Source organism: Dioscorea cayenensis, chromosome 4 (genome assembly GCF_009730915.1).
Source record: "Dioscorea cayenensis subsp. rotundata cultivar TDr96_F1 chromosome 4, TDr96_F1_v2_PseudoChromosome.rev07_lg8_w22 25.fasta, whole genome shotgun sequence".
Lineage (NCBI taxonomy): Eukaryota > Viridiplantae > Streptophyta > Magnoliopsida > Dioscoreales > Dioscoreaceae > Dioscorea > Dioscorea cayenensis.
Genome location: NC_052474.1, coordinates 5,590,681 through 5,613,461, shown reverse-complemented (window position 1 = coordinate 5,613,461; position 22,781 = coordinate 5,590,681). Strand labels below are relative to the sequence as shown.

The 22,781-nt window shown below is 31.7% G+C and overlaps 2 protein-coding genes across 3 annotated transcripts; one reads left to right on the top strand and one right to left on the bottom strand.

Moving 5' to 3' along the window:
- Nucleotides 1-3,172: 3,172 nt before the first annotated feature.
- On the top strand, nt 3,173-13,767 carry LOC120258242 (casein kinase 1-like protein 2). 2 transcript variants are annotated; one of them, XM_039265598.1, is made up of 14 exons: nt 3,173-3,584; nt 3,677-3,717; nt 4,903-4,972; nt 5,072-5,220; nt 5,295-5,390; nt 5,479-5,549; nt 6,227-6,288; nt 6,402-6,465; nt 6,548-6,632; nt 6,728-6,854; nt 6,992-7,068; nt 7,168-7,231; nt 7,618-7,760; nt 13,149-13,342. In XM_039265598.1, exons 1-14 carry the CDS (start codon nt 3,509-3,511, stop codon nt 13,200-13,202), a joined length of 1,179 nt encoding a protein of 392 aa, XP_039121532.1. In that variant the 5' UTR covers nt 3,173-3,508; the 3' UTR covers nt 13,203-13,342. The 2 variants fall into 2 exon arrangements, with proteins under 2 accessions (XP_039121532.1, XP_039121531.1); XM_039265597.1 differs by having other exon boundaries at nt 3,175-3,584; nt 13,141-13,767.
- A 3,010-nt stretch (nt 13,768-16,777) lies between these two features.
- Nucleotides 16,778-18,646, bottom strand: LOC120258507 (probable cytokinin riboside 5'-monophosphate phosphoribohydrolase LOGL1). Its single transcript, XM_039265944.1, has 7 exons — nt 18,396-18,646; nt 18,148-18,245; nt 17,997-18,027; nt 17,506-17,605; nt 17,306-17,376; nt 17,076-17,219; nt 16,778-16,980 (listed from the first exon to the last, which is right to left on the bottom strand). Exons 1-7 carry the CDS (start codon nt 18,504-18,506, stop codon nt 16,888-16,890), a joined length of 648 nt encoding a protein of 215 aa, XP_039121878.1. The 5' UTR covers nt 18,507-18,646; the 3' UTR covers nt 16,778-16,887.
- Nucleotides 18,647-22,781: the final 4,135 nt, after the last annotated feature.

Sequence of the window (22,781 nt, the reverse complement as noted above, 5' to 3'; positions counted from 1 at the left end):
ATGACCCATTTCTTTAGTCAATGGAGTCCAATTTATATTTGGGATTGACATATAATCAGGGCCCATTCCATTGGTTAGGTTTGTTTAATTTATATTTTGAATTAACATTATCGATTAGAAGGATTTATGGTTGAATTAAACTTATAAAAATTTTAAATTTGATACGTAAAAATATGAAATTTGTATGCAATCCATAATAGTTCATAGTTTTTAAAGTTCTTATATTTAGTTGAATTATAAATTTTTCCTCTTTTGAACTTTATTAATCTTCTAACACTTCGTAGATGTTAACCCCATACATGGCTTTAAAACTTTGTGAGTCGAATGAGGTCGATGATTGTTGAATTTATGTGTATTTTTAATTCATTGGAGCATTATGATGCTTCAATAAAAATAAACATAATTAAGAGCTTATGTTGATACAATTCAAAATTTTCCTCACTTATGTTGAATTAAATTAATTGGTGTTGCTTGATGTTGTTTGATGAATTTTTCAATATATATATATATATATACGTTTTAAATGATTTGGTTTTACGATGCTGAATTCCTAAAATATGTGATTCACTCTCTACTTTTTCCACAATCCAATCAATTAATTATTTAAGATGGAACCATGGTTTATTAAAATGTTCTGTTGGCACCTTCTAACTTTATTTTTTTAATGTTTAATGAACAAATGATCATTTCACTACAAATATAATTATTATCAAACTATCCATATCATTAGTATTTATATAATAGATTTGTTTTGAGTATGGAATCAAAGATATATTCTCATATCATTGAAGAAAAACATGCAATATGATAAATATTTCAGTCCTAACATGTATATATATATATATAATCTAATTATGTAATTTATTATTTATTATACAATAATATAATTATTTACTAAGTATATTAGGTTGTCCATTTCTTGAGCATCAAATGACAGGTGACATTTTATGGAAAAAACAAACATGTTTAAAAATATTATCCAAGTTTTTTATGATCATATTTTGTTATTTTCAAAAATATGCTATTGTTCTTTATTTTTGTTGTTAGCGATATAGTTGTGAAGTAAGGTTAGAATATGTACGCATAACATTATTGGATAATGATAATTTAAAAGATATCCCTTTTAATTAATTGTTATTTATTTATTGGTATTTGAGATATTTTTTTTTAAATTCTTAACATACACTTTGCAAAAGCATCCAATGAAAAAGGATATTGAGAAGGTAAAAAAAAAAAAAAAGAAGTGTGATAAACGTTTTTGTTATCGTCCTCCAAAATTTTGAGAGAAAGAAATATGTACCACTACCACCAATGCAAAACCAACTTCACATGTTAGTTTTCATATGTTATTTTTGTATTCACTAATATACAAAATAATAGTTTGATTTTTTTTTTATTTAATTTTTGTGTTATCAATATCTATACATATTATTAAAGTAAATGTATAATCTACTCGGAGAATATTTCAAGGAACAATTTTAATTTCTTTAATAATATTTAAGCTTTTATTTATATTACTTGTAATATTAATAATTAAAAATTTTAATTACATATAATTATTTATGTAATAATTATCCATAAGACCTTTAAAATCCAATGTATAAAATAGTTTATATGGTAGGAGTTATTTAATTATATTATTTTATATATGATATTGCCTCAAAACTTCTCACAAAATTTTAAAATCTCTGATGCGAAGCCGGGGAGAATGCCTAGTATATATATATTTCGAATTTTTTAGTTTTTTCTTGAGCTATTGCTTTTTAGAACGAGGTATTAAGATCTTTGTAAGAAGATAAATCTTTTTCTACCATGTATTTTTTATGTGAAAAAAATATAACCTAAGTTTCTATTATTTGGGCATACCTGAGTTGAGTGGGTTTTTTTTTTTTTATGTTTGATTTAATATATTTATTACTTAATGTATTTTTATTTTGGTCATTTCACCATTTTCTGGGTAATATATATGAACTAAAGCTAGTGCACTGATAAGAAATTTTAGGCTATCTAAGGACTTTGAATGAAAATGCAATCCTTGTTTACATAACCCCATCATAAAACTTCATATTTACACATGCCAAACAAGATTATCTCTTATATAGAGACCAATAAATTTAAATCGAGTTTAATTATTAAATCAATTTTAAATAATGAATAAAATGATGGTTATTTCATCACATACCTAAATCGTATGAGAAATATGTATTCACTTGGATATTAAAATAAATACAAAGAAAACATCAATCTCTAAAATAATAAAAAAAAATTAGATATCAAATGTAAATCAGAGCGAGTGCCCAAATCATAGTTCCAAGCAAAAACAGGGACTAGTCTACAAGTTTTTTAAATAATTATAAATTTTATTGGGGGTATATATGAAGAACATCCACCTGTACATATAAAAAAAGATAAGATGGGGGCATTTATAAAAAAAAGAACCATGAATTATTGAGTATCATTTTTGAAAGATTTGCAAATAGAAAAGGAAAGGTGGGGGCATGGCATTTGCTTAAAAAAGACTAAATTATTATATACGTTTATCTTACTAAATATAAAAAAAAGGCGGACTTGTTGGAAACTCACTCTGTTAATATCAGTAAGTTTGCAAAGAGTAGTGAAAATAAAATTCAGCCAGAGAACTAGCTACGCGTCTTTTCCTCTGCTCTCTAGTTGACGTGAGTTATTTTACACCATTTTATTTTCTTTTATAGTGTATGTATTTGCTTTTGGGCTTTGTCCATGTTTAATAGATCTTATGTAATCATTTTTTTTTTTTTAATGATTGTGGTTTATTTATTTAAAAAAAATTTGAAGGAACCTTCATATATTATATAACAATAATAATAAATTAAACATAAAAAATAAATTATTATCATGTAAAAAATCCAAAAAATATTTATTTTATTATATCACATGAATCTAAAATTATAAGTAAATAAATATATACAATTTTGTAATTTTCAAAAATATATAAATTTTTTTATTTCTCCCACTAATCATCCAAAACAGCAAAGTGGGAATTTTGTAAAAAAACCCACTAAATTAGCACATATTATAATTTCAAAATATTCGAGGCAAAAGAATAAAGCAAGTCCCAAAATTGTAATTAAATAGAAAGCAGTGTCCAGTTTGGAAAGCAAAAGAGAGTATCGTCGATTGGATCAAAGCGTGTGTGTGTGTGTGTGTGCGTGCGGACAATATCATCACCGCCTTCTCCTTTTTTTTCCCTTTCTCTCCAACAAACCCTAGAAATTCTCAACTCCCATCTCTCTCCAAACCCTAAATTGCTTTATATATCCACCCTTGCAGCTCACCGATCAAACTGATGGGCTTGGGTCCTGGTCGGAGATTGGCGGGGATTTGTTCTTTTGGGTTTTCATTCGGTCTCGGGTGATTGATTGGGCGGCGGAGAAGGGTTTCGGGGTTCTCTCTTTGTTGCGGTTTTCTTTGTTTTTTGGTTTTTTTTTTTTGGTTTTTTGGATTTTGAGTTAGGGTCGATTGTGTTGAGATGGAGCCTCGTGTGGGGAACAAATTTCGGCTGGGGAGGAGGATCGGGAGTGGCTCCTTTGGGGAGATCTATTTAGGTTTGTTGTTTAATTTGGTTATTTTGTTGTGCGTCCTTGGTTTCTGGTTGAAAGTTTTGATTTTGGTTGTTGATTTTGGTTTGTGTTTGTAGGTACCAATATTCAGACGAATGAGGAGGTTGCGATAAAGCTCGTAAGTCTTTCTTTTTGGCTCAAGGGGTTTGGCAGCTGGACTTTCAATGTGATGGTGATGCTTACCGTGGATAGAGAATGATGCATTGGAATTTGTAGCTTTTCTTTGTGTCTTGTGCTTTGAGTTGGTATGTTTTGTTAGCCATTTGGGAAAAGGGTTTTTGGTGGACTTATAGCTTCTATATATGCTTCCTTCATTGATTCATGGAGTTTCAGTTGCTTATGCGGAGGAAAATTGTGAATAAATCAAGTGTGCGGTGAGGTTTTGGTGTTGGATGCGATTCATCAGATAAAAGTAAGGCCTGAGTCCTAAGTGAATATTCCTTAGGATGTAGTCGTGGACACATTGCTTTTATATGTGCTTGGTCCATGGGTTTAGAAAGTTTCACCATCTAATGTGATGAGTTTTTGTGGTGAGATAGGGCGTTATACAGTATTTTTCTTTTCTGCTGAGGACATAATGGTGCTTAAATGTTAACAGATGTTATTAAGAGGACGCTAACAGAGAATGTGATCTCTGTCTACTGTCTACTGGTTTAATGCTTTAAGTGGAAAGATGAGAACAACTGGCTACTTCGTCCTATTTATGGTGCTATTTAGCTATTGTAGATTGTTTGCTATTTGAACATATGCTTTGGTTCACTATGAGTATAAATAAACTGGACTGTGGATTTCTGTTTTGAAGGAAGTGCCGATGTGTTGTTAAAGGGCATTCTGCTGGAATGATGTAATTACTAGGTGACATTTTTAGTAGAGAAATTATGATTGGGCCATGTAGCTGGCGAATTGTATTTATTTCTGGTTGGAAATGTGGAAGTATTATCAACTCTATGATGATATTAAGTTGATTCTGTATGCTTATTTTTAGGCGTTATTCCTGCCATTCTGAATCCAAGTAACTATACCAATTAATTCTGTAAGGACTAGATTCTATAATACTTGTCCTGACTAATGTTGGTGGTTTCTTTACCTGTTTTTTGTTTTATAACAAGTAACAACTATTCAGTCGCGGATTCTCGTCCCTTTGAGTTGCAAGAGACTAAATTCTTTTATATTTTATTGTTTTCTATGGTTGATTTTCTTTAATGCCTTTGAGAGGTTCATTGTGTTATTGCTGTGTTATATTGTACTTTTCAAGTAGTTTAGGTATATGGCTTGCACTAAACTGACAGTTTCTTCTTGCCAGGAAAATGTTAAAACAAAACATCCACAGTTGCTTTATGAGTCAAAGCTCTACAGAATTCTTCAAGGAGGAAGTAATACAAAAAAATATGGTTGCTTTCATTGTGGTGTAGGATCAATGAACTTTTTAATTCTTCTATTGTTTTTATTTCTTTTTCTTCTGATATTTCCAGCTGGAATTCCGAATATAAGATGGTTCGGTGTTGAAGGAGACTATAATGTTCTTGTGATGGATTTACTGGGGCCTAGTCTTGAGGATCTTTTCAACTTCTGTAGTAGAAAATTGTCACTGAAGACAGTTTTAATGCTTGCAGACCAGATGGTATGGCTGTCCATTGAGGAGATTGTTGTTGGTTGTCCTCGTTCTCAATTTTAACTATACTAGTTATTTTCCAGATTAACCGGGTAGAATTTGTTCACTCTAAATCATTTCTTCACCGTGATATTAAACCGGATAATTTTCTAATGGGATTGGGGAGACGGGCCAATCAGGTATTACTTTTAAATCATTGTTCTTTATGCAGAGCTGTTAATGGGTTTTAATTGGCAATCTAAAATAGTGATTATTTATTTTTTTTAGGTGTATATTATTGATTTTGGCCTTGCCAAAAAGTATCGTGATACTTCAACTCATCAGCATATCCCATATAGGTATGTTGGAAATGGTACGGTATCAAAATGTGGCTTGTTGGTAGATAAACTCTCCTTGAAGTGGCACCAATGTTTAAGTTGAAATCTACACAAAAAGCATTCTCCTATGTATATCCTTAATGTTTTATCTGTTGATCTGATCCAACTGTTTGGTTTCACACACAGTCATCATGTTACTGTTATAGACTGACAATAAGCTGATGTTATCTTAAGCTCAAGTTACCTTTCACTTGCTTAACAGCCTTGTCTTGAGTATTAATTTGTATATTCTATTTGGAAAGCAGGTTGCAGACAGAATGAAGAACGGTTTATTTTTGGTCATTTTGTTTCAGTTCTATTGCTTTTATAGCTGGATGTACCTGTTCTTGTTAATAATCCCATGTATTAATATTGGGATCACTTTTTCTTGAGGCTAGATTCAGTTCATTTTTAAGCGCATACATGTGCAGTTGTCAAATCTGGCTACCTTGCTCTATCGTTTTTCTGGTTGCATTCTTGCTTGCTTATGTTTGTTAAGCATGTCATTTTCACTTCTGGTTAGCTACCTTGTTTCTTGTGCTATGCTTATGTTCCATGTAATCAGGACATGCATGGTATTGTTAGTCATAGAAATTTTCATGAAAGTTATTCTCATTCCCACATACTAATTCATTTTTCATATTTCTGTAAATCTTTAGGGAAAACAAGAACTTGACAGGGACTGCAAGGTATGCAAGCATGAATACTCATCTTGGCATAGGTATGCCGTATGCGGAATTGTTTCCTATTGTTAAGTGTGCCAAGTTTACTAACATCTTGGTTCAATGTTGTCTTTTTATTTAATTTCTGACAACTGTTTTTTTTTTTACCAAGAACAAAGCAGGAGGGATGATTTGGAATCCCTTGGATATGTGCTCATGTACTTTTTAAGAGGAAGGTATGGATTTCCAACACAAATTTCTTTTTCCTTGGTGGAGGCCTTCTATCTTGGTCTATAATGTTTCTTCTCCCGCTTTCAGTCTTCCATGGCAGGGTCTCAAGGCTGGCACCAAGAAACAGAAGTATGAGAAAATTAGTGAGAGAAAAGTCTCGACATCAATTGAGGTTGGTCTTTTTTATAATGTGTATCGATCTAGTCTTTGCAATGTAAGATTTTTTTTTCCTGGTTGCTTATGATTAAACTTCAATGCCGTCTCTAGGCTTTATGTAGGGGTTATCCATCAGAATTTGCATCATACTTCCATTATTGCCGTTCACTTCGTTTTGATGACAAGCCAGATTATGCTTATCTGAAAAGGATATTCCGTGACCTTTTTATCCGTGAAGGTAGGTTCTTCTCTTTCGCATATACTTTAATAATCGAGATGGCAAATTCTCTAACTGTTAGATGATCCTGTTGCTGTCTTAGAAGTTGGAAATTTCAATCTCTTGAATTGTGATTATGATTCATCTGTTTCTTGAAGGTTTTCAATTTGATTATGTGTTTGACTGGACAATTTTGAAGTACCAGCAATCACAGATTACTCCTCCACGAGCGGTGGTAAGCTTTTATTGAGTTTCCTCTATGCCTTCTTTGCTTCCTGATTCACAGCGCTCTTTTCCCTTCTAATTTTTGGCTTATTCCTCCATGAAATTTTAGGGTCCTGCTGCTGGCACTAGCTCTGGCTTGGCTCCTGCCATTACTAATGCTGATAGGCCAACAGGTATTTCTTTAAAGTGATGATAACAACAATTTTTTTTTGGGGATTAAATAATTTGAACTTTATTGTGGGTTTCTTTTCACAATTTTGCTTTTCCTTGATCTAGCCCCTCATTATTCACGCACATGGTTCCTGATTGTATTTTTTTTTGTAATTAATTGATTTGATCATGAATTCACTATCCTGAGTATCCTTTAGACTTTTGTTTGCAATATTTTGTCTTTGCTTAGATTCAGCTGAAATTGAAGTTCTTGAGATAATTGAGTCATTTCATTTTTTTCCCTGTTTGTGAATGCACTATTATTGTTGATGGGTTTGTACTCCATTGCTTTTGTTTGGCATCCTTTACCTGCAAAAGATGATTTTTTGTATTTAAACCTCTGTTCTAGGTGCTGAAGAAGGGAGAACAAGTGGCTGGTCAGCTACAGATCCTTCCCGGAGGCGAGTTTCAGCACCAGCCATAAGTTCTGGTAGTTTACCAAAACAGAAGAATCCTGTGGGAAATGAATCAACTGCCACTAAAGATGTTATGGTGAGTTTTAGTTCTCTTAGTTCCGACTCTTCCGATGATGGAAATGATAGTGTGTTATTTTCAAATTAGACATGGTGGAAATGGTAACATGTCAATTTCAAGTTAAACATGGTGAAGTTAGACATGATGTGTTTATTTCAAGTTGAACATGATGAAATTAGATAAGTTGTGTTAATAATTCAAGTTAGACATGATGTTTTCACCATCTATGTGTGCAGAGTTTGTTCTTGTATATATATATTGATTGGCTTGTCATTACTATGGCATGCGATGTTCTCTCAGATATGCATAGCATATGCTAAAAATTTATCACCTATTGATGTTGTTTGGTTGAAAATTTTATTAATACTAATTAATATTTATCATTAATTAAAAAACTAATTTCAATATTAAATATTTATTTTTATTAGTATTAATTAAATAAAAGTTTGCTTATTTACTATAGTAAATTTCCTTGAACCATCAAACTCCAATCTCAACTTAACTTGGGTTTTCTTAACCAAAATTGAACACCATGCTGAGTATTCATATACATTATGAGTATAGGTACTAATGTTGGTCGGCTTGGGTATTTGGCTCTGGCAATCTTGAAAATTGATTCATCTGAGTCAATTATTTTATTTTATTTTTTTATTAAATCAAATTTTATTTTTAAAATGATTAAATTTTTTAAAAAGACTGGAAAGAACCTAAGAAAATATATTTAGCTTAAAGAAAATTAAATGAGCAAGGTTCAAATTTTTAAGAGTAATTCTAATGTTTAGCTATTGTATTTACACCTACAAAGAATGCCTTCTCCACACATTCAATCAAAAAATCAAAGTCTAAATGTAGGTTGGGCAATGCCACTGGCTAAGAATGAAAAGTTCGGTTTTCTTAAAAAGTCTTAGATAGTCAAGAGTTATTGGATACTTAGATAATTAGAGTTGAAGATTTAAGTCAGTAAATATCTATGATTGAAAACTTGAGGTTTTAAATTAACGGATGATTTAGCCATGTCAGTCCTTAGTCAAGATTATTTTGAGGTGTTGTGAGTCACTTTAAAATCTTATCGTGGTTTATCTCTAGAAAATGATGAGTTGGCCTAATTAACCAACCATGTAGATACGTGTTATTCAGAAAGGTTATAATGAAACTTTTATTCTCAGCTTACGTGGCTGCATTTCGAGATAAGAAAATTCCTTTTTATGTATTTTCAGCTGTTGCTATCGTGACACTTCCCTGTTAAGTTATCTGAGTTTTACATGGTGAGAATTTAAGTCTTGGACCAATAGACACTTTGATAATTGGATTTAAAAGACTTAATAGTCATGAAACATATGCGCCAAACATATGCTTCAAACGATCCTGATTTGGCCTAGTTAACCAACCATGTAGATACCGACACGTGTTATTCAGAAAGGTTATAATGAAGCATTTATTCAGAAAGGTTAAAATGCCTTTTTTATATATTTGCAGTTGTTGCTATCGTGGCACCTCCCTAGTAAGTTTTCCGAGTTTTACATGGTGAGAATTTAAGTCTTGGACCACAGACACTTTGATAATTAGATTCAATAGACTTAATAGTCGTGAAACATATGCGTCAAACATATGCTTCAAATGATCCTGATTTGGGGCTGACTGCACCTTGTCAATGAGGACTTGGTGAAGAGCCTTAATTTAAAACTTCCCCTCTTTAATTGTAGATATTTATGGAGTTTTATATCTTTTAACTCTAATTATCAAAAAATCTTAGTAGTCGAAGACTTGCGTTCTAACCATCTTAGGCTCTAAAGAAAACTAACATGGAAGTGTCATGATAGAAATAACTGCAAATAAATAAAAAGGCGTTTCCTTTTCTTGAAATGTAACCATGTAATATGGGAATAGACACTTCGTTATAAGATTTCTGAAAAACACTTGTTGGTATCTAAAAGTCATCATTTCGCAAGTGACTTTGGTGCCGCAAACAATCCTGACTCGGGACTGACTCCGCCTTGTCACTAATGACTTGGCGAAGAGCTTTAATTTAAATCTTCACTCTTCAATTGTAAATATTTAATAGTTCGTATGTCTTTTAAATCTAATTATCAAAGTATCTGGTAGTTAAAGGCTTAAGCTCTAACTATCTAAGGCTCTAAAGGAAGCCTAATATGGAAGCACCATGATACTGATAATTGCAAATAAATAAAAAGGCGTTCACTTTTCATGAAGCGCAACCATGTAATCTAGGAGGAAATTCCTCGCTTTGTGAATAATGCTCATTGATATCTACCATGGTTGGCAGACTAGGCCAAGTCCTCATTTTCCATAGATAGAGGCAAAATTCTCCAGTGACTTAGTGTGCCTTAAACGATCCCGACTCGGGATTGACTTCACCTTGTTAGTGATGACTCAGCAAAGAGCTTTAATTTTAACATCATTATGTTTAGAAAAAGAAAACCCTTTTTTTATTTATTTGCAATTATCTCTATTAGGGCACTTCCATATTAGGTTTTCTTCAGTCTTAGGGCCTGTTTGGATAGCCAGAAATTATGGCATAATCCGTACAATATGGCATAATTTAACATTTTCTGAGAATTATGCCATATTGGCTGTTTAGGTACTTATTTTAGAGTATAAAATTATGGCATAATATAAGTAATATGGCATGAAAAAATATTCCACCGGCGGTCCGGTCGGCCTCCGGCGATCGACCACCAATCTGGCTGGCCTCCGGTGACACACCGGCTGTCCACTGGTGGTCTAGTCGACCTCCGGTGGCCGGCCAGCGGTCCGGTTGCCTATCGGCTAGCCTCCGACGATCGGCCACCGGTGGTCCGACAGACCTCCAGCGACCGGCCAACCTCTAGCGCCCGCCATCGGTTAACCGGTGATCCGGTAGTCGATCACCCAGTCTCCGTAATTTTTTTTATATGTTAACCAATTTCTCATTCTGTAAGAATAAAATGTGTCATAATTTCTATAATAATCATTTGCACTTCCTACATAATAAAATTATGCCATATTTTTTTATTTTGCAGCCAAATAGGCCCTTAGATAGTTAGAAATTGAGTCTGCTACCAGATATTTTGATAATTAGAGTTAAAAGACTTACGAGTCATTAAATATTTACAATTGAAGAGTGGAAGCTTTAAATTAAGGCTCTTCGCTGCACTTCCATATTAGGTTTTCTTCAGTGTCTTAGATTGTTAGAAATTAAGTCTGCTACTAGATACTTGGATAATTAGACTTAAAAGACTTACGAGTCATTAAATATTTACAATTGAAGAGTGGAAGCTTTAAATTATGGCTGTTCGCTGAGTCAATATTGATATGCCGGAGTTAGTCTTGAGGTAGGATTATTTGAGGCACCTTGAGTCTTGAATTTTGTCTCAGGGTATCTTTGGAAAATGATGATTTGGCCTTGTCCGCTAACCATGGTAGATACTGAAGAGTGTTAGTCAGCAAGCTTATAATGACGCATTTATACCTAGATTATGTGGTTATGTTTCAAGCTAAGAAAATGTCTACGTATTTATTTGCAATTATTTCTATCATGGCACTTCCGTATTAGGTTTCCTTAGGGCCTTCAGGAGGTAGTATTTAGGTCTTAGATTATTAGATACTTCCATAATTAGAGTTAAAAAGACTTAGAGTCGTGAAATATTTATAATTAAGGACTGGAACTTTTAAATGAAGGCATGAGTTGGCCGGGGTGATTTCTATTCAGGATCATTTTAAGGTACCCTGAGTCAATTGGAACGTAATGACTTACTCTCATCAGCTAACCTTTGTATATATTGATGAATGTTCTTCTTAGTCAGTCAACCATTCTAGATATTGATGAGTGTTCTTCAGAAAGTTTATTATGAAACATTTATTTTCAGAACATGTGATGTGTTTCAAGATAAGAAAGTATCATTTTATTTACTTGGCGTTATCTCCATCATGGTATTTCAATATAATTCTCATTGAATGTGTTATCGTTGGACAATTATCCTGCTTCCCGACAAGAAAGGATTAATTTTGACAAGCTAAATTTGTTGTCGTCATATTGGTTTGTCATTTCCTAGATTTGTTCTATTCTCGAATATGAGACCAATTTCTGTTTGATTTTCTTGAGCATTTGAACTCTCTGGTCCGTAATGATCAAAAGATGGATACAAATATGATCTGCTAATGGCTAATGGATGTTTAGTAAGTAATAAAGATAAAATAAATGGAATTTGTAGCGAATATATTTGTGCTATTCTGGAATTTGAACCTGATTTATGTTTGATTTTCCAACGATTGTGTATATTGATGAGTGTTCTTCCTAGTCAGCCAACCGTTGTAGATACTGATGGGTGTTGTTCAGTCTAGCCAGCCATCCACTGTTGATACTGATGATTGTTCTTCAGAAAGTTTATTATGAAACATTTATTTTTAGAATACGGGATTGTGTTTCAAGTTAAGAAAGTGTCATTTTATTTATTTGGAGTTATGTCTTTTATGGTATTTGGATATAATTCTTATTGCATGTGTTATCTTTGGACAATAATCCTGTTTCCTGACAAGAAAGGATTGATTTTGGGAAGCTCAATTTGCTGTCATCATAATTGGTTTGACTATCCCTAGATTTGTTCTATTTTTGAATATGAGCCACAAATATGATCTGATGATGGATGTTCAGCTAGTAATAATGGTTAAAATTAATGAAATTTGTGGCAAATATATTTGGTATATTTTTGTGCTATTCTTGAATATAAACCCGGTTTATATTTGATATTCTTTCTTGACCACTTGAACTCCCTGATCCATAATGATTGAAAGATGGATACAAAAATGTTCTGCTAATGGATGTTTAGTAAGTAATAATGGTTGAAATTCCGGTAGCAATTATATTTGGTATATACTTGTGCTATTCTATATCATGAGCCTGATTTTTATTTGAGCACTTGACCTCCCTGATCCAAAATGATCAAAAGGTGGATGAAATATGGTCCACTAATGAGTGTTTAGTAAGAATAAATGGAATTTGTAGCGTATCTAATTGATATTCATTTGTGATGTTCTTGAACGTGAGCCTGATCTATATATGATTTTCTTTCTCGAGCACTTGTACTCCCTGATCCATAATGTTTGAAAGGTGGACACAGATATGATATACTAGTGGATGTTTAGTGAGAAACAAATGTTGAAAAAAATTCAATTTGTAGCCGTTGTATTAGGCATATATTTGTGCTATTCTTAAGCATGAGCCTGATTTATGTTTGATTTTCTTTCTTGAGCAGTTTTATTCCCTGATCCATAATGACCCAAAGATTGATGAACTGATGGATGTTTAGTAATAATAATTATTGAAATGCATGGAATTTGTAGCTTATTAATTTGGTCTATTTTTATGCAATTCCTGACCTTGTCCGCGTGTTCGATGTAGTTATCCAGTTCAACTTTTTTGGGGCGGCCAAGCGGATCCTCAAGGCGGGCTGCTGTCTCTAGCAGCCGAGAGGTGATGGCGAGCAGTGAGGCAGATATGTCTCGCAGCCGCACAACAGATGCTAGCCCTGGAACTTTTCCTAAAGTTTCAGGTACTCAAAGAACTTCTCCTGGCGGATCTGCAGAGCTGCGACGCCCTTCATCCAGTGCAGGTAGGCCTGCATCTAACATCAGGAACTACGAGTCCACTATCAAAGGCATCGAGAGTCTAAACTTCGACAATGATGAGCGGACTCACTACTAGCATTTACTAATCGAGCAGCTACAACATATGCTTTCTTCACTTTGTAAAACCGTAAACCTGAGCAAAAATATACTTTGGAATTGTTTTATCATCGTCGTGTTCTGATCCAGAAAAGCTGTTGTGAGTTTTGAAATCAAACTGAATAAGTAGAGTTCTCAAGAATTGTAAAGCCTAACTATCCAGAAGGCCAGGTGGGGCTGTGTTCATATATCTGCTAACTTTGTGTCACCAAGGCCATTGTGTTTGTGTCATTACTGTTGCATTCTGTACTCTTTTATGTTTGTTGTTAAAATTCTTTTTATTTTTAATTTTTATTTTGGACAAGGGTGTGTATTGTGTTCCGGTTTTACCGTGATTTATGTCTGTCTATTTCTTCTCTCAGGTTTGAGGTATGACATATCTATATATACATCATGAATGTGTTGATAATTTTCAGTGCTTATGAGATGTTTTTTTTTTCTTATAGGTTTTACCGTGCCCTTTTTTTTTTTCTTGGTCATTGATGATAGAAATGATGAAACTACATATTAATGTAGATTGTGAATTCTCTGATAACGTTTTTGTTTATTATTTAGATTAACTTTTTATGAATTGAAATGAGTGTTGATCATCCGGTAGGGTGTGTTTGACTGTGATATATGTTTATGATTTATTGTATGTTTTCTTGTTCTAGATGTGCTTATTAACAAAGTAGTATATATTGATAAGTATTGTTTGCATTTTTTTTTTCTCAAACAAAGTAGCATTTTATATGAGATGTGCATTTGTTTACATGCTTCTTGACTGAAGTATATGTCTTATGAGATACCTATTTATCAATATATATATATTTATCACTTTTGTATATTTTGTGTCCATGGTGCTTGTACAACATAATCATTTAGACTCTTTAGGAAAAATATACACATTAATAATGTTACTTTTCAAGCATGATCTACGAACCTGCTTCACTCCTCCAATACCCAGGAGTTGCTCTAGAGCACAGACACCGAATCTTTAAAAGGGTTTATGTTTGTACATGTATGTATTATGTATAGAATTACATTGCTTTGTGTTTGTGCAATAAAAGCTTTTATGTTCATGGTTTTGACATGAGGATTTTGTGTTTGTTTGTTTCATGGTTGTGGTTGATTAGTGAAATTAAGCTGATTTGGAATTTATTAAATTTAGGAAATATACGTACGGTTACTTGCTTGGTTAATGAATGATTGAGATAATATTAAAATGTTTTTTTATAAAAATTAAAACAGACCCGAATTGAAAATTTCCATGATAAATGTTGAATTAAGTTGAGCTAAGATGTTTGGATGCCAGTGTTTATTTGGATTAAGTGACAAAGGAAACGCTTGTTTTTGTAGGGCAAAATATTTGGATGCTGATGTTTTTGTGAATGATGTACATGTTTTTGTGGTTACTTTTGCTGTTTTGTCTCTAACTAGGTTTCACTTTTGGTGACTCGATCTCTGTGCTTGTTTACTTCATTTTTTTTTTCAACGAATTGGTGGTTTATCTATTTAAAAAAAACTAAAAAATTGCTGATTTTTTTTTAATTTTTTAATGCTTATTAAGATAAATGTGGTGTAAAACCCTTTTTTTTGAAAAAAATTTGATTGAACCAAATTTATCATAGAATATTTGCTTATATATATATATATATACATATATACATGTACATATATTGCTTCTTTTTTTTTTTGGTTTTTTACACAAAGAGACAATCACCTACATTTAAGATTTTATAATCAGGGACATGTATCAATGTGGAGCGCATCTACAAGCTCAAATATTGTATTGATTTTAAGAATTTACAATATTTTTTTTTAAATATGGACAAACTAAGAAAAATTACTCAAATTACATTGATATTTCAAAATTTAAAATTTTAATTTAATAATTTAAACAATGAAAAATTTTCCAATATATTTCTAAGTAAAAATGTCATGCTTAAGAGAAGAATTAGAACCCCAAGCCAGTAATTAGGAGTAATGGCTTCTTCTTGTACCTTGTACCTGTTAGCAGAATTAGAGCCATAAAGCCAAATTTTTTTTTTTTTAAAAAAATAATAATAATAAATTAATAATAATAATTATTAATAATAATAAATTAAAATAAAAAATTCCAACTGATAAAAGAAGACTTTTATTTGATAAGATAAACATTAAAAGTTCCTGGCTTGATACTGACTAATAAAAATCTAAACGTGGTAGAGTCTCACTTAATACTGCTGACGTGGGAAAATATGATACACAGGTTCAATGACACTAAGAAAGAACTCAATCAAAGGCATTAACAATGGTTGGCACTTGGCACATTAAAAGGACAATGAGAATCTGATCCAAATTAATCCTGATCACTCCTTTAACAATTTCCACAGATTTGATCAACATCAACATGTGACATTTCTGCTTTTTTTCTGCAGTTTTTCTGAGATTTCACTCAGTTTTCTGCCAAATTTTTTTTAGGACAATTCAGTCCTAATTCTCGTCATCAGAAAAACAAACAAACAAACAAAAGTAAGTAGACATGGCTTTTAAATTGCATGTGACAATGAGATTCCTAAGACAAACCAAAAAGAATCAGATTTGATAACAAGCCTGATATTTGTATTCTTCAGTTGATCATGTGTCGATAACTTCCCAGCTGAATTATTCTATGAATTGTTCTTCGGTTTGCATGCTTTTGAGAGCATTAAAATAAGAAACAATGCAAATGATGGTCACTACACTCTTAAAAAGCAATTCGAGCCTCACAAGAAATACAGATGTCAATAAGGAGAATTTGGTAATCGAAAAAAAAACACATTTCAGAGCACAATGCAACTTGCAATCCTCATTCATTCATTTAAATGTAGCATGTATAGATAAGATGACAAAAAGGTTCGAGACAAGAGAGTGCTGTAAGTACTGAAAACACCACCAGAGTACTCTCTATCATGTGCAGGACTCTCAGATGTCTTTTTTAAGTCAATGTGGAAAATTATATCGACAATGGTATGCAATTAAGTAGTACCTGTTGAAGCCTCAAATAATTTGAGTTCATTGTTTCATTGTGAGATCACTAGAACAGTATGATGATAATGTCGAATGCAGAGCATATAGTCTTTACCGACATAAATACACACACAACATAAAAAAGTACATAAAATTATTATCGTCTAGTGACCGATAAATGTTGAAAAGACAATTATGAACGTTGATGAATTGTGGTGTTGATCATTTCCATGTACTGATATGAGTTGCTAATGTATTTGGCATTTAGTGCAAGTGAAAATAGTAAACAGATGTTAGTTTTAACTCATGGAAAGATAAATTCATTGAAACTATCAAATGATATCTGAAATGGAAAATTATGAGACCTTGTTCTCATTTGCATTGTTTTCGTGATACAATTTACTAAGAAAAGAATCACATCACAATCAACAAATTAATAGCATGATAAATCAACTTAGAGTGGACTTGTTGGTGTTGTTGAATAACCTAAGTGCGCGATCTCCCAACTCGTGCGAGGAGCAACTTGTTCATGCAAGGGTGTGTACTCCTTAAAATTAAATGGAAGTATGATGAAATCAGTATGAATAACACAAACATTAACCTTCGGAAAGAACTAATAAGAAAATGATATTGTCTGCTAACCTCCATTTTCGTTAATAGCTCATTTGCATCGGGAGAAGAAAGAACTATATGTCTTGCAGACGGTGTAATGAAACCTTCCTTCACACCAGTATCAAATAAGGCGAGCAATGAATCATAGTATCCATCAATGTTTAAGAGGCCGACCTGGAAGGGCAGAAAACATAACATCATTTAGATTCTTACAGGATCATCGGAGTTAATTGAATTTAGAGTACACATGAAAAACTCACTGGTTTGTTATGAATTCCAAGTTGTGACCAAGTTATCATCTCCAACAATTCTTCCATTGTTCCATATCCTCCTTGGAAGTGCAAAAATTACATAGTCAATAATACGTTCGGATCTCAGTAAAATGTCCGGGTAAAAAAATTTTTAATGCGAGGAGAAAGAAGAGGAATATATATATGTATGTATGTATGTGTATATATACCAGGAAGAGCGATAAAAGCATCAGATTGCCGGGCCATTTCAGCTTTTCGCTCATGCATATCTGACACTGTTTTGACTTCACCCACAGTTTCACCAGATATCTACACAAAGTAAAAGACCAGAACAACGCAGTACATTCTCCAAATGAGTGATTGAAACCTGAAATGACTTCAACTTGATGATATGGAATATATTGATTGGAAGGTGGAACCAATTTTAAGAGGAAAGAAAAGAAAATTTTGAAAAAGGATGCAATTATAGACACTACACATTCACAAATACAGTAATATGCTTCCTCTAAAGTTCATCCATCACTTATACCACACTGTTCTGTAACCACTTGCTTTCTAAGGTTCTGGTCTAAGACATAAAGAATCAAATTCATGGCATATTCTAAATGTTCATCCATCATTCACTCAAAAAGAGAAATCCATAACAAAAGAAATTCACAATGAAACGGAGAGAAACAAAAGGGGAATAAACACAGCATACCTCAAGAGGCATAAGAGCTGTAGGAATAACGCTGCATACAACCATTGAACAAAAACCACAATTGAAGCAGTGTTATAAACAAATGAAAACATAAAAAAAAAAAGGAAAGAAAAATAAAAAAGAAGATTAAATTCCAATTCAATCAACAAACCCAAGAACATGGCAGCCTCCATCAAAAACAGCCTGTGAGACCAAACCCATCAATCCTACACTCCCCCCACCATAAACCAAATCAATCCTTCTCTTCACCTGCAACCCCAAATCCAATCATAAACACAGATAAAAAAACCATCCACTTCTCCCAACACCCACATGCCAAAAGAGCTACAGATCCAATTTTTGTCCAATGAAAACTCAGTAAAAACAGATAAAAATCAAAACTTGCTACAAGTATTATACCAGTTGGCGTCCAAGATCAAGAGCCGCGTCTCTGAAAACAGATTTGTTGCCCGAGTTACTACCACAGAAGACACAGATTCTCTTGAATTTGCTCTGAGCCTCAGCCTCCATACTCTTCTCTTTCGCAATGAAAAGTTGCCACCTTTCTTTGCATACCCTTATAATATATATATATATATATATCTACAGAGAACCCAAAGAGATTAGAAACAGAGACCAAGAGAATCTCTCTCTCTCTCTCTCTCTCTCTCTCTCTCTTTTGTTTTTCTTTGAAGCCAAAAGACGGCCTTTGCTTGTTGTATTTTGATAGTGAGAATACGGAGATGAAGGGATCAACAGTGGCCGTTAGATAATTACATGTTGAATATCCACCGTTAGATTGAGTTGACTTTCCTGATTTATATTTCATATTAAAAAGCCATGATTTGGTTTTATTTAAGGGATAAGACAGTCTGTGTTTACAAAAACATAAAATTTTAAAATCCTTTAAAATATTGAAGATTTCTTGATTTCCACAAAAAATATTCCAAAAATTATTATTATTATTATTATTTAATAAAATCTCATATCTCAGATACAATAACTCAAAGGTAGTTTGAGAATCATAAATAAATAAATAAATTTGGGGAAAACTGAAAAGTAGTAAATTCAGAATAGTTTATAAAAATTATGAAGTTTTGTTTATTTAACCAAAAATTTTGAATTTTATCATAAAATAATGTCTTTTAGTATTATTTAATATAAAACATGAGTTAAAATTTGAACTTATTTTTTCAATAAAAATATGAACAATCTACGTAGGAGATTAATAGACTCAAAGATTATTAGTAATAATGACCATAGTGTCTTTTTATCATTTTGTTTACAAATAAATAATTTATTATTATTTTTAAATAAAGGGTTATTTATTTACAATAAATATTTAAAATATACAAATTTTTACTTAATTCTTCAAGAAATCCAAATCAAGGCAAGCTTGCCGTACCATCTTGGAATTCTTTTTTAGTTTTTTTTTTCTTTTAACGATGCTGATGTTGATTGATGTAATTTATAATTTGGCTTTTTATAGAATTTAAACATGCGGATTTTGACACCGAAACTAATACTATTTTTATTTATTTATTTATTTTATTTCTACTGTATATTTAGTTTAATATTTTAGTTTCATTTAAACTTCAAATTTCCTAATTCCATCCTTTGTGAAATATATATATATATATATATGAGAAAAAAAATTCTACCGACATCCGCAGTTTGTAACAAACAATGAGTGTGATTCAAAATACACAGATTTTCTGCAAACAGAGGTGTGTGTGCAATTTTAAAGTTCTATTTATTGACTTGTTTATTGAGTTATTTATTTTACATATTTAACCCTGTAATTATAAACATGAAAACAAATTTTATTATTTCATGTTTACCCAATACACCCTTGTTTCAAAAATTTTTATTAAGCAGAGATATTTAAAATATAGCAACTTTCCCAAGGTGTACATGTAATTATGGGGGTTAAGTGGGGGTATAATTGTAGACAACTTAGTTCTGTATGTATATTCCCTAATTATATAAGATTTTTCAACAAAATTTCATAGTTTCACAGAAAATGGCTATTTTGCCCCTCAATTTTTTATTTACTTGAACTAGAGGTCAATCAGTATGTAGTATGTACATTTAATTCCAATTTGTTAGTTAGATAATATAAATAAATAATAAATTTTCATGGAAATATAAATGTGACATAATTAGCAATAAATTAATTATATGTTGTCATGATACTTAATGATTTGATTAAGAAAATTGATGGATAATAAACATGTTTAAGTGTCTGATTAACACTCTTTCAATGTCGTTAGTTTAGCAGCCTTTACCTAATATATTTGAATAAATCTTAAATCTATTCTATTTGAAATAGGATATCTTTTTTTAATGCCATTGTAATTAATGTCTCTATCTTTATATATATATATATATATATAATGAAATTTAGGTAGAAATGTTGCATTTATGGTTTTAAAGGGATATTAATGCAATTACAAAATTTGATAAGGGTATCTTAGCAAAAATGTTCATAATATTTGGAGTTTTTTGTGCATTTACACCCTCATGAAAAAAGATGATTGACGTCTTCAAATAAAAGAATCACTAAGCAATGCCTTGTGCTTGATTACCTCATAAGAAGTGATTTGGATCAATAATTAAAGATAATTAATATTTAATTAGTCACTGCTTTCCATGAAAGAAGCCAAGCACAAACAAACTTAAATAATAATTGCAATAAAAACAATTCAAAATATTATGTACTGTATTTTCTTATGAACCTCAATTTTCTAATCCAGCCAAATAATAAAAAAATATTTTTTTTAAGATATAGTGACTACATTAAGATTATTAGATAGTTATCCTACAAGAAAATAACATAATCTCGCCGAAGTTAGTACAAGTTGCGTCCTTTAAACAAATGACTTTTTATTTGAATTATTGTATATAAAAAATACCTAAATTAATTTAAAGTTTGTGGCTGAGACAATCAGTTAGTCACAAGTATATAGAAACACGTAATCCTCAAAATAAATATATATATATATATATATTGGTTTAAGTCATCTACGCAGGTATGTAGATTGTTGTTTACCAGAGATGTTTGTTTATAGCCATTGAATGATGTTCTAAATGGTTATTATTTATATAGATACGGTATATATTCAATATTTATGATCAATGTGCACTACTGTATAATACTATTTGAAACTGTTCAATAATGTTGATAAATGGATTTTAGCGATTTAATGATGATCCTATGGCTACTGTTGGTGTTCTATATATATATAGGGTATATAGGTCAAAAACTAAGAAAAGAGGTCAAAAGACAAGAGTGTCTGGGCCAGAAATGTAGGTGCTGAATGCTGCAATGCTATGAGGAAGACATGACAAAAATATTCATATAAGACTTGTCACAACTCAATTGCAGCTCTGAATTAAATCTCATTAAAAAAAAAAAAACCAAAATTTTCAGGCCTAGATGGTTTCAAGAGATGGGGGAGATATTAATCTAACCCATTAGAAAATTACTGAAACATTTCAATTTCCTTGGTTCAATGATGCAGAAACAAACTCCAAGGAAAATTTCAGAAATGAAGAAGACTTCTCTTTTTGTCTTTTCTTTTGGTATAATTCTTCAATTACTGAATTTTTTCCTCAAATTTTTTTTTTGGTGATGATTCTCAATTACTGAAGTTCTTTCTCAGGGTCTGCTCAATTTTTGTAAATCAGATGGCCGTAAGTTCAAATCATTTCACTGGCTCACTGTTGCAGAAACCAAACCCAAGAACAGTGCTGGAGTCTTTGTTTGATATGTTATTGAGTTGATTTGAAAGCTTCTTAGCTCTTCAGTGAATGCAGAAACCAATTGCAAATTTGCAATTGAATATTGGTTTGATGCTTCCTCAATCACCGAATCAAACATTTGCATTTGTCAGTGGTCCTCCAATTTCCAGATCATTGATTGAGACTTTTCATAATTAGTACTGCAGCAGATAAAAATTGAATTGAAGATATTGGAGAAATTGAAATGACATCAAAATGTAACTAAATTAAAGAGCTATAATGTTGACTCATTTAATTAACTCAATATGTATATATATATATATATATTTTAACAGTCATAAGTCTAAACTAATGAATTATATGCATGTGTTGATTCTGTTGCTCATCCTGATACTTAAGGAATCAACAGAATGAGTGAAAGAGAGTCATTGAAAAGCATTTGCAATTGCAGAAAAACAAGTCAAAATCAAATACTTCATGACATGTCTGACAGAACATTTTAATCTTGTGACATGCTTTCCAAGTGCCACAAGCTTATCAAAAACCACAAAGACTATTCAAATCATAATCCATGTTAACAAAGATGGGCTTAAAAAGCCAGAAATTAGTGTTGTTAGGATTAATGGACTTGATCTGAAATTGAATTTAATAATATCGGCAATCCGGCGAAAATTTCTGAAAAACCAAGAGCTTTTAAGTGGAACCAAATGATCCTATAATCAGAACCGAACATATTGAACATTAAGAATATCCACCCATAAACAAGAATTGATCTTTCATTGAACTTTATCCTACTAATTATATCTTTCTTAATTCCTCTTGTTCCTAGAAGAATATCCAAAAATTTTCTCTCCAAACAAACAAACAAATAATTTACATAAATGTTGCATGTGTATCCTGTTCTTCAATGCCTGCATTGAAGAATAGCATTTAATTAACAAGTAGAAGTTATTAGAAATTAAAGACAGACAGAATTCTGTTAATTGTGTTCAGATAAGAACAGTCTATGCATGATACATGAATTTCAGAAAGATAAATGAGTATTGGTTAAGATGTTTTGTT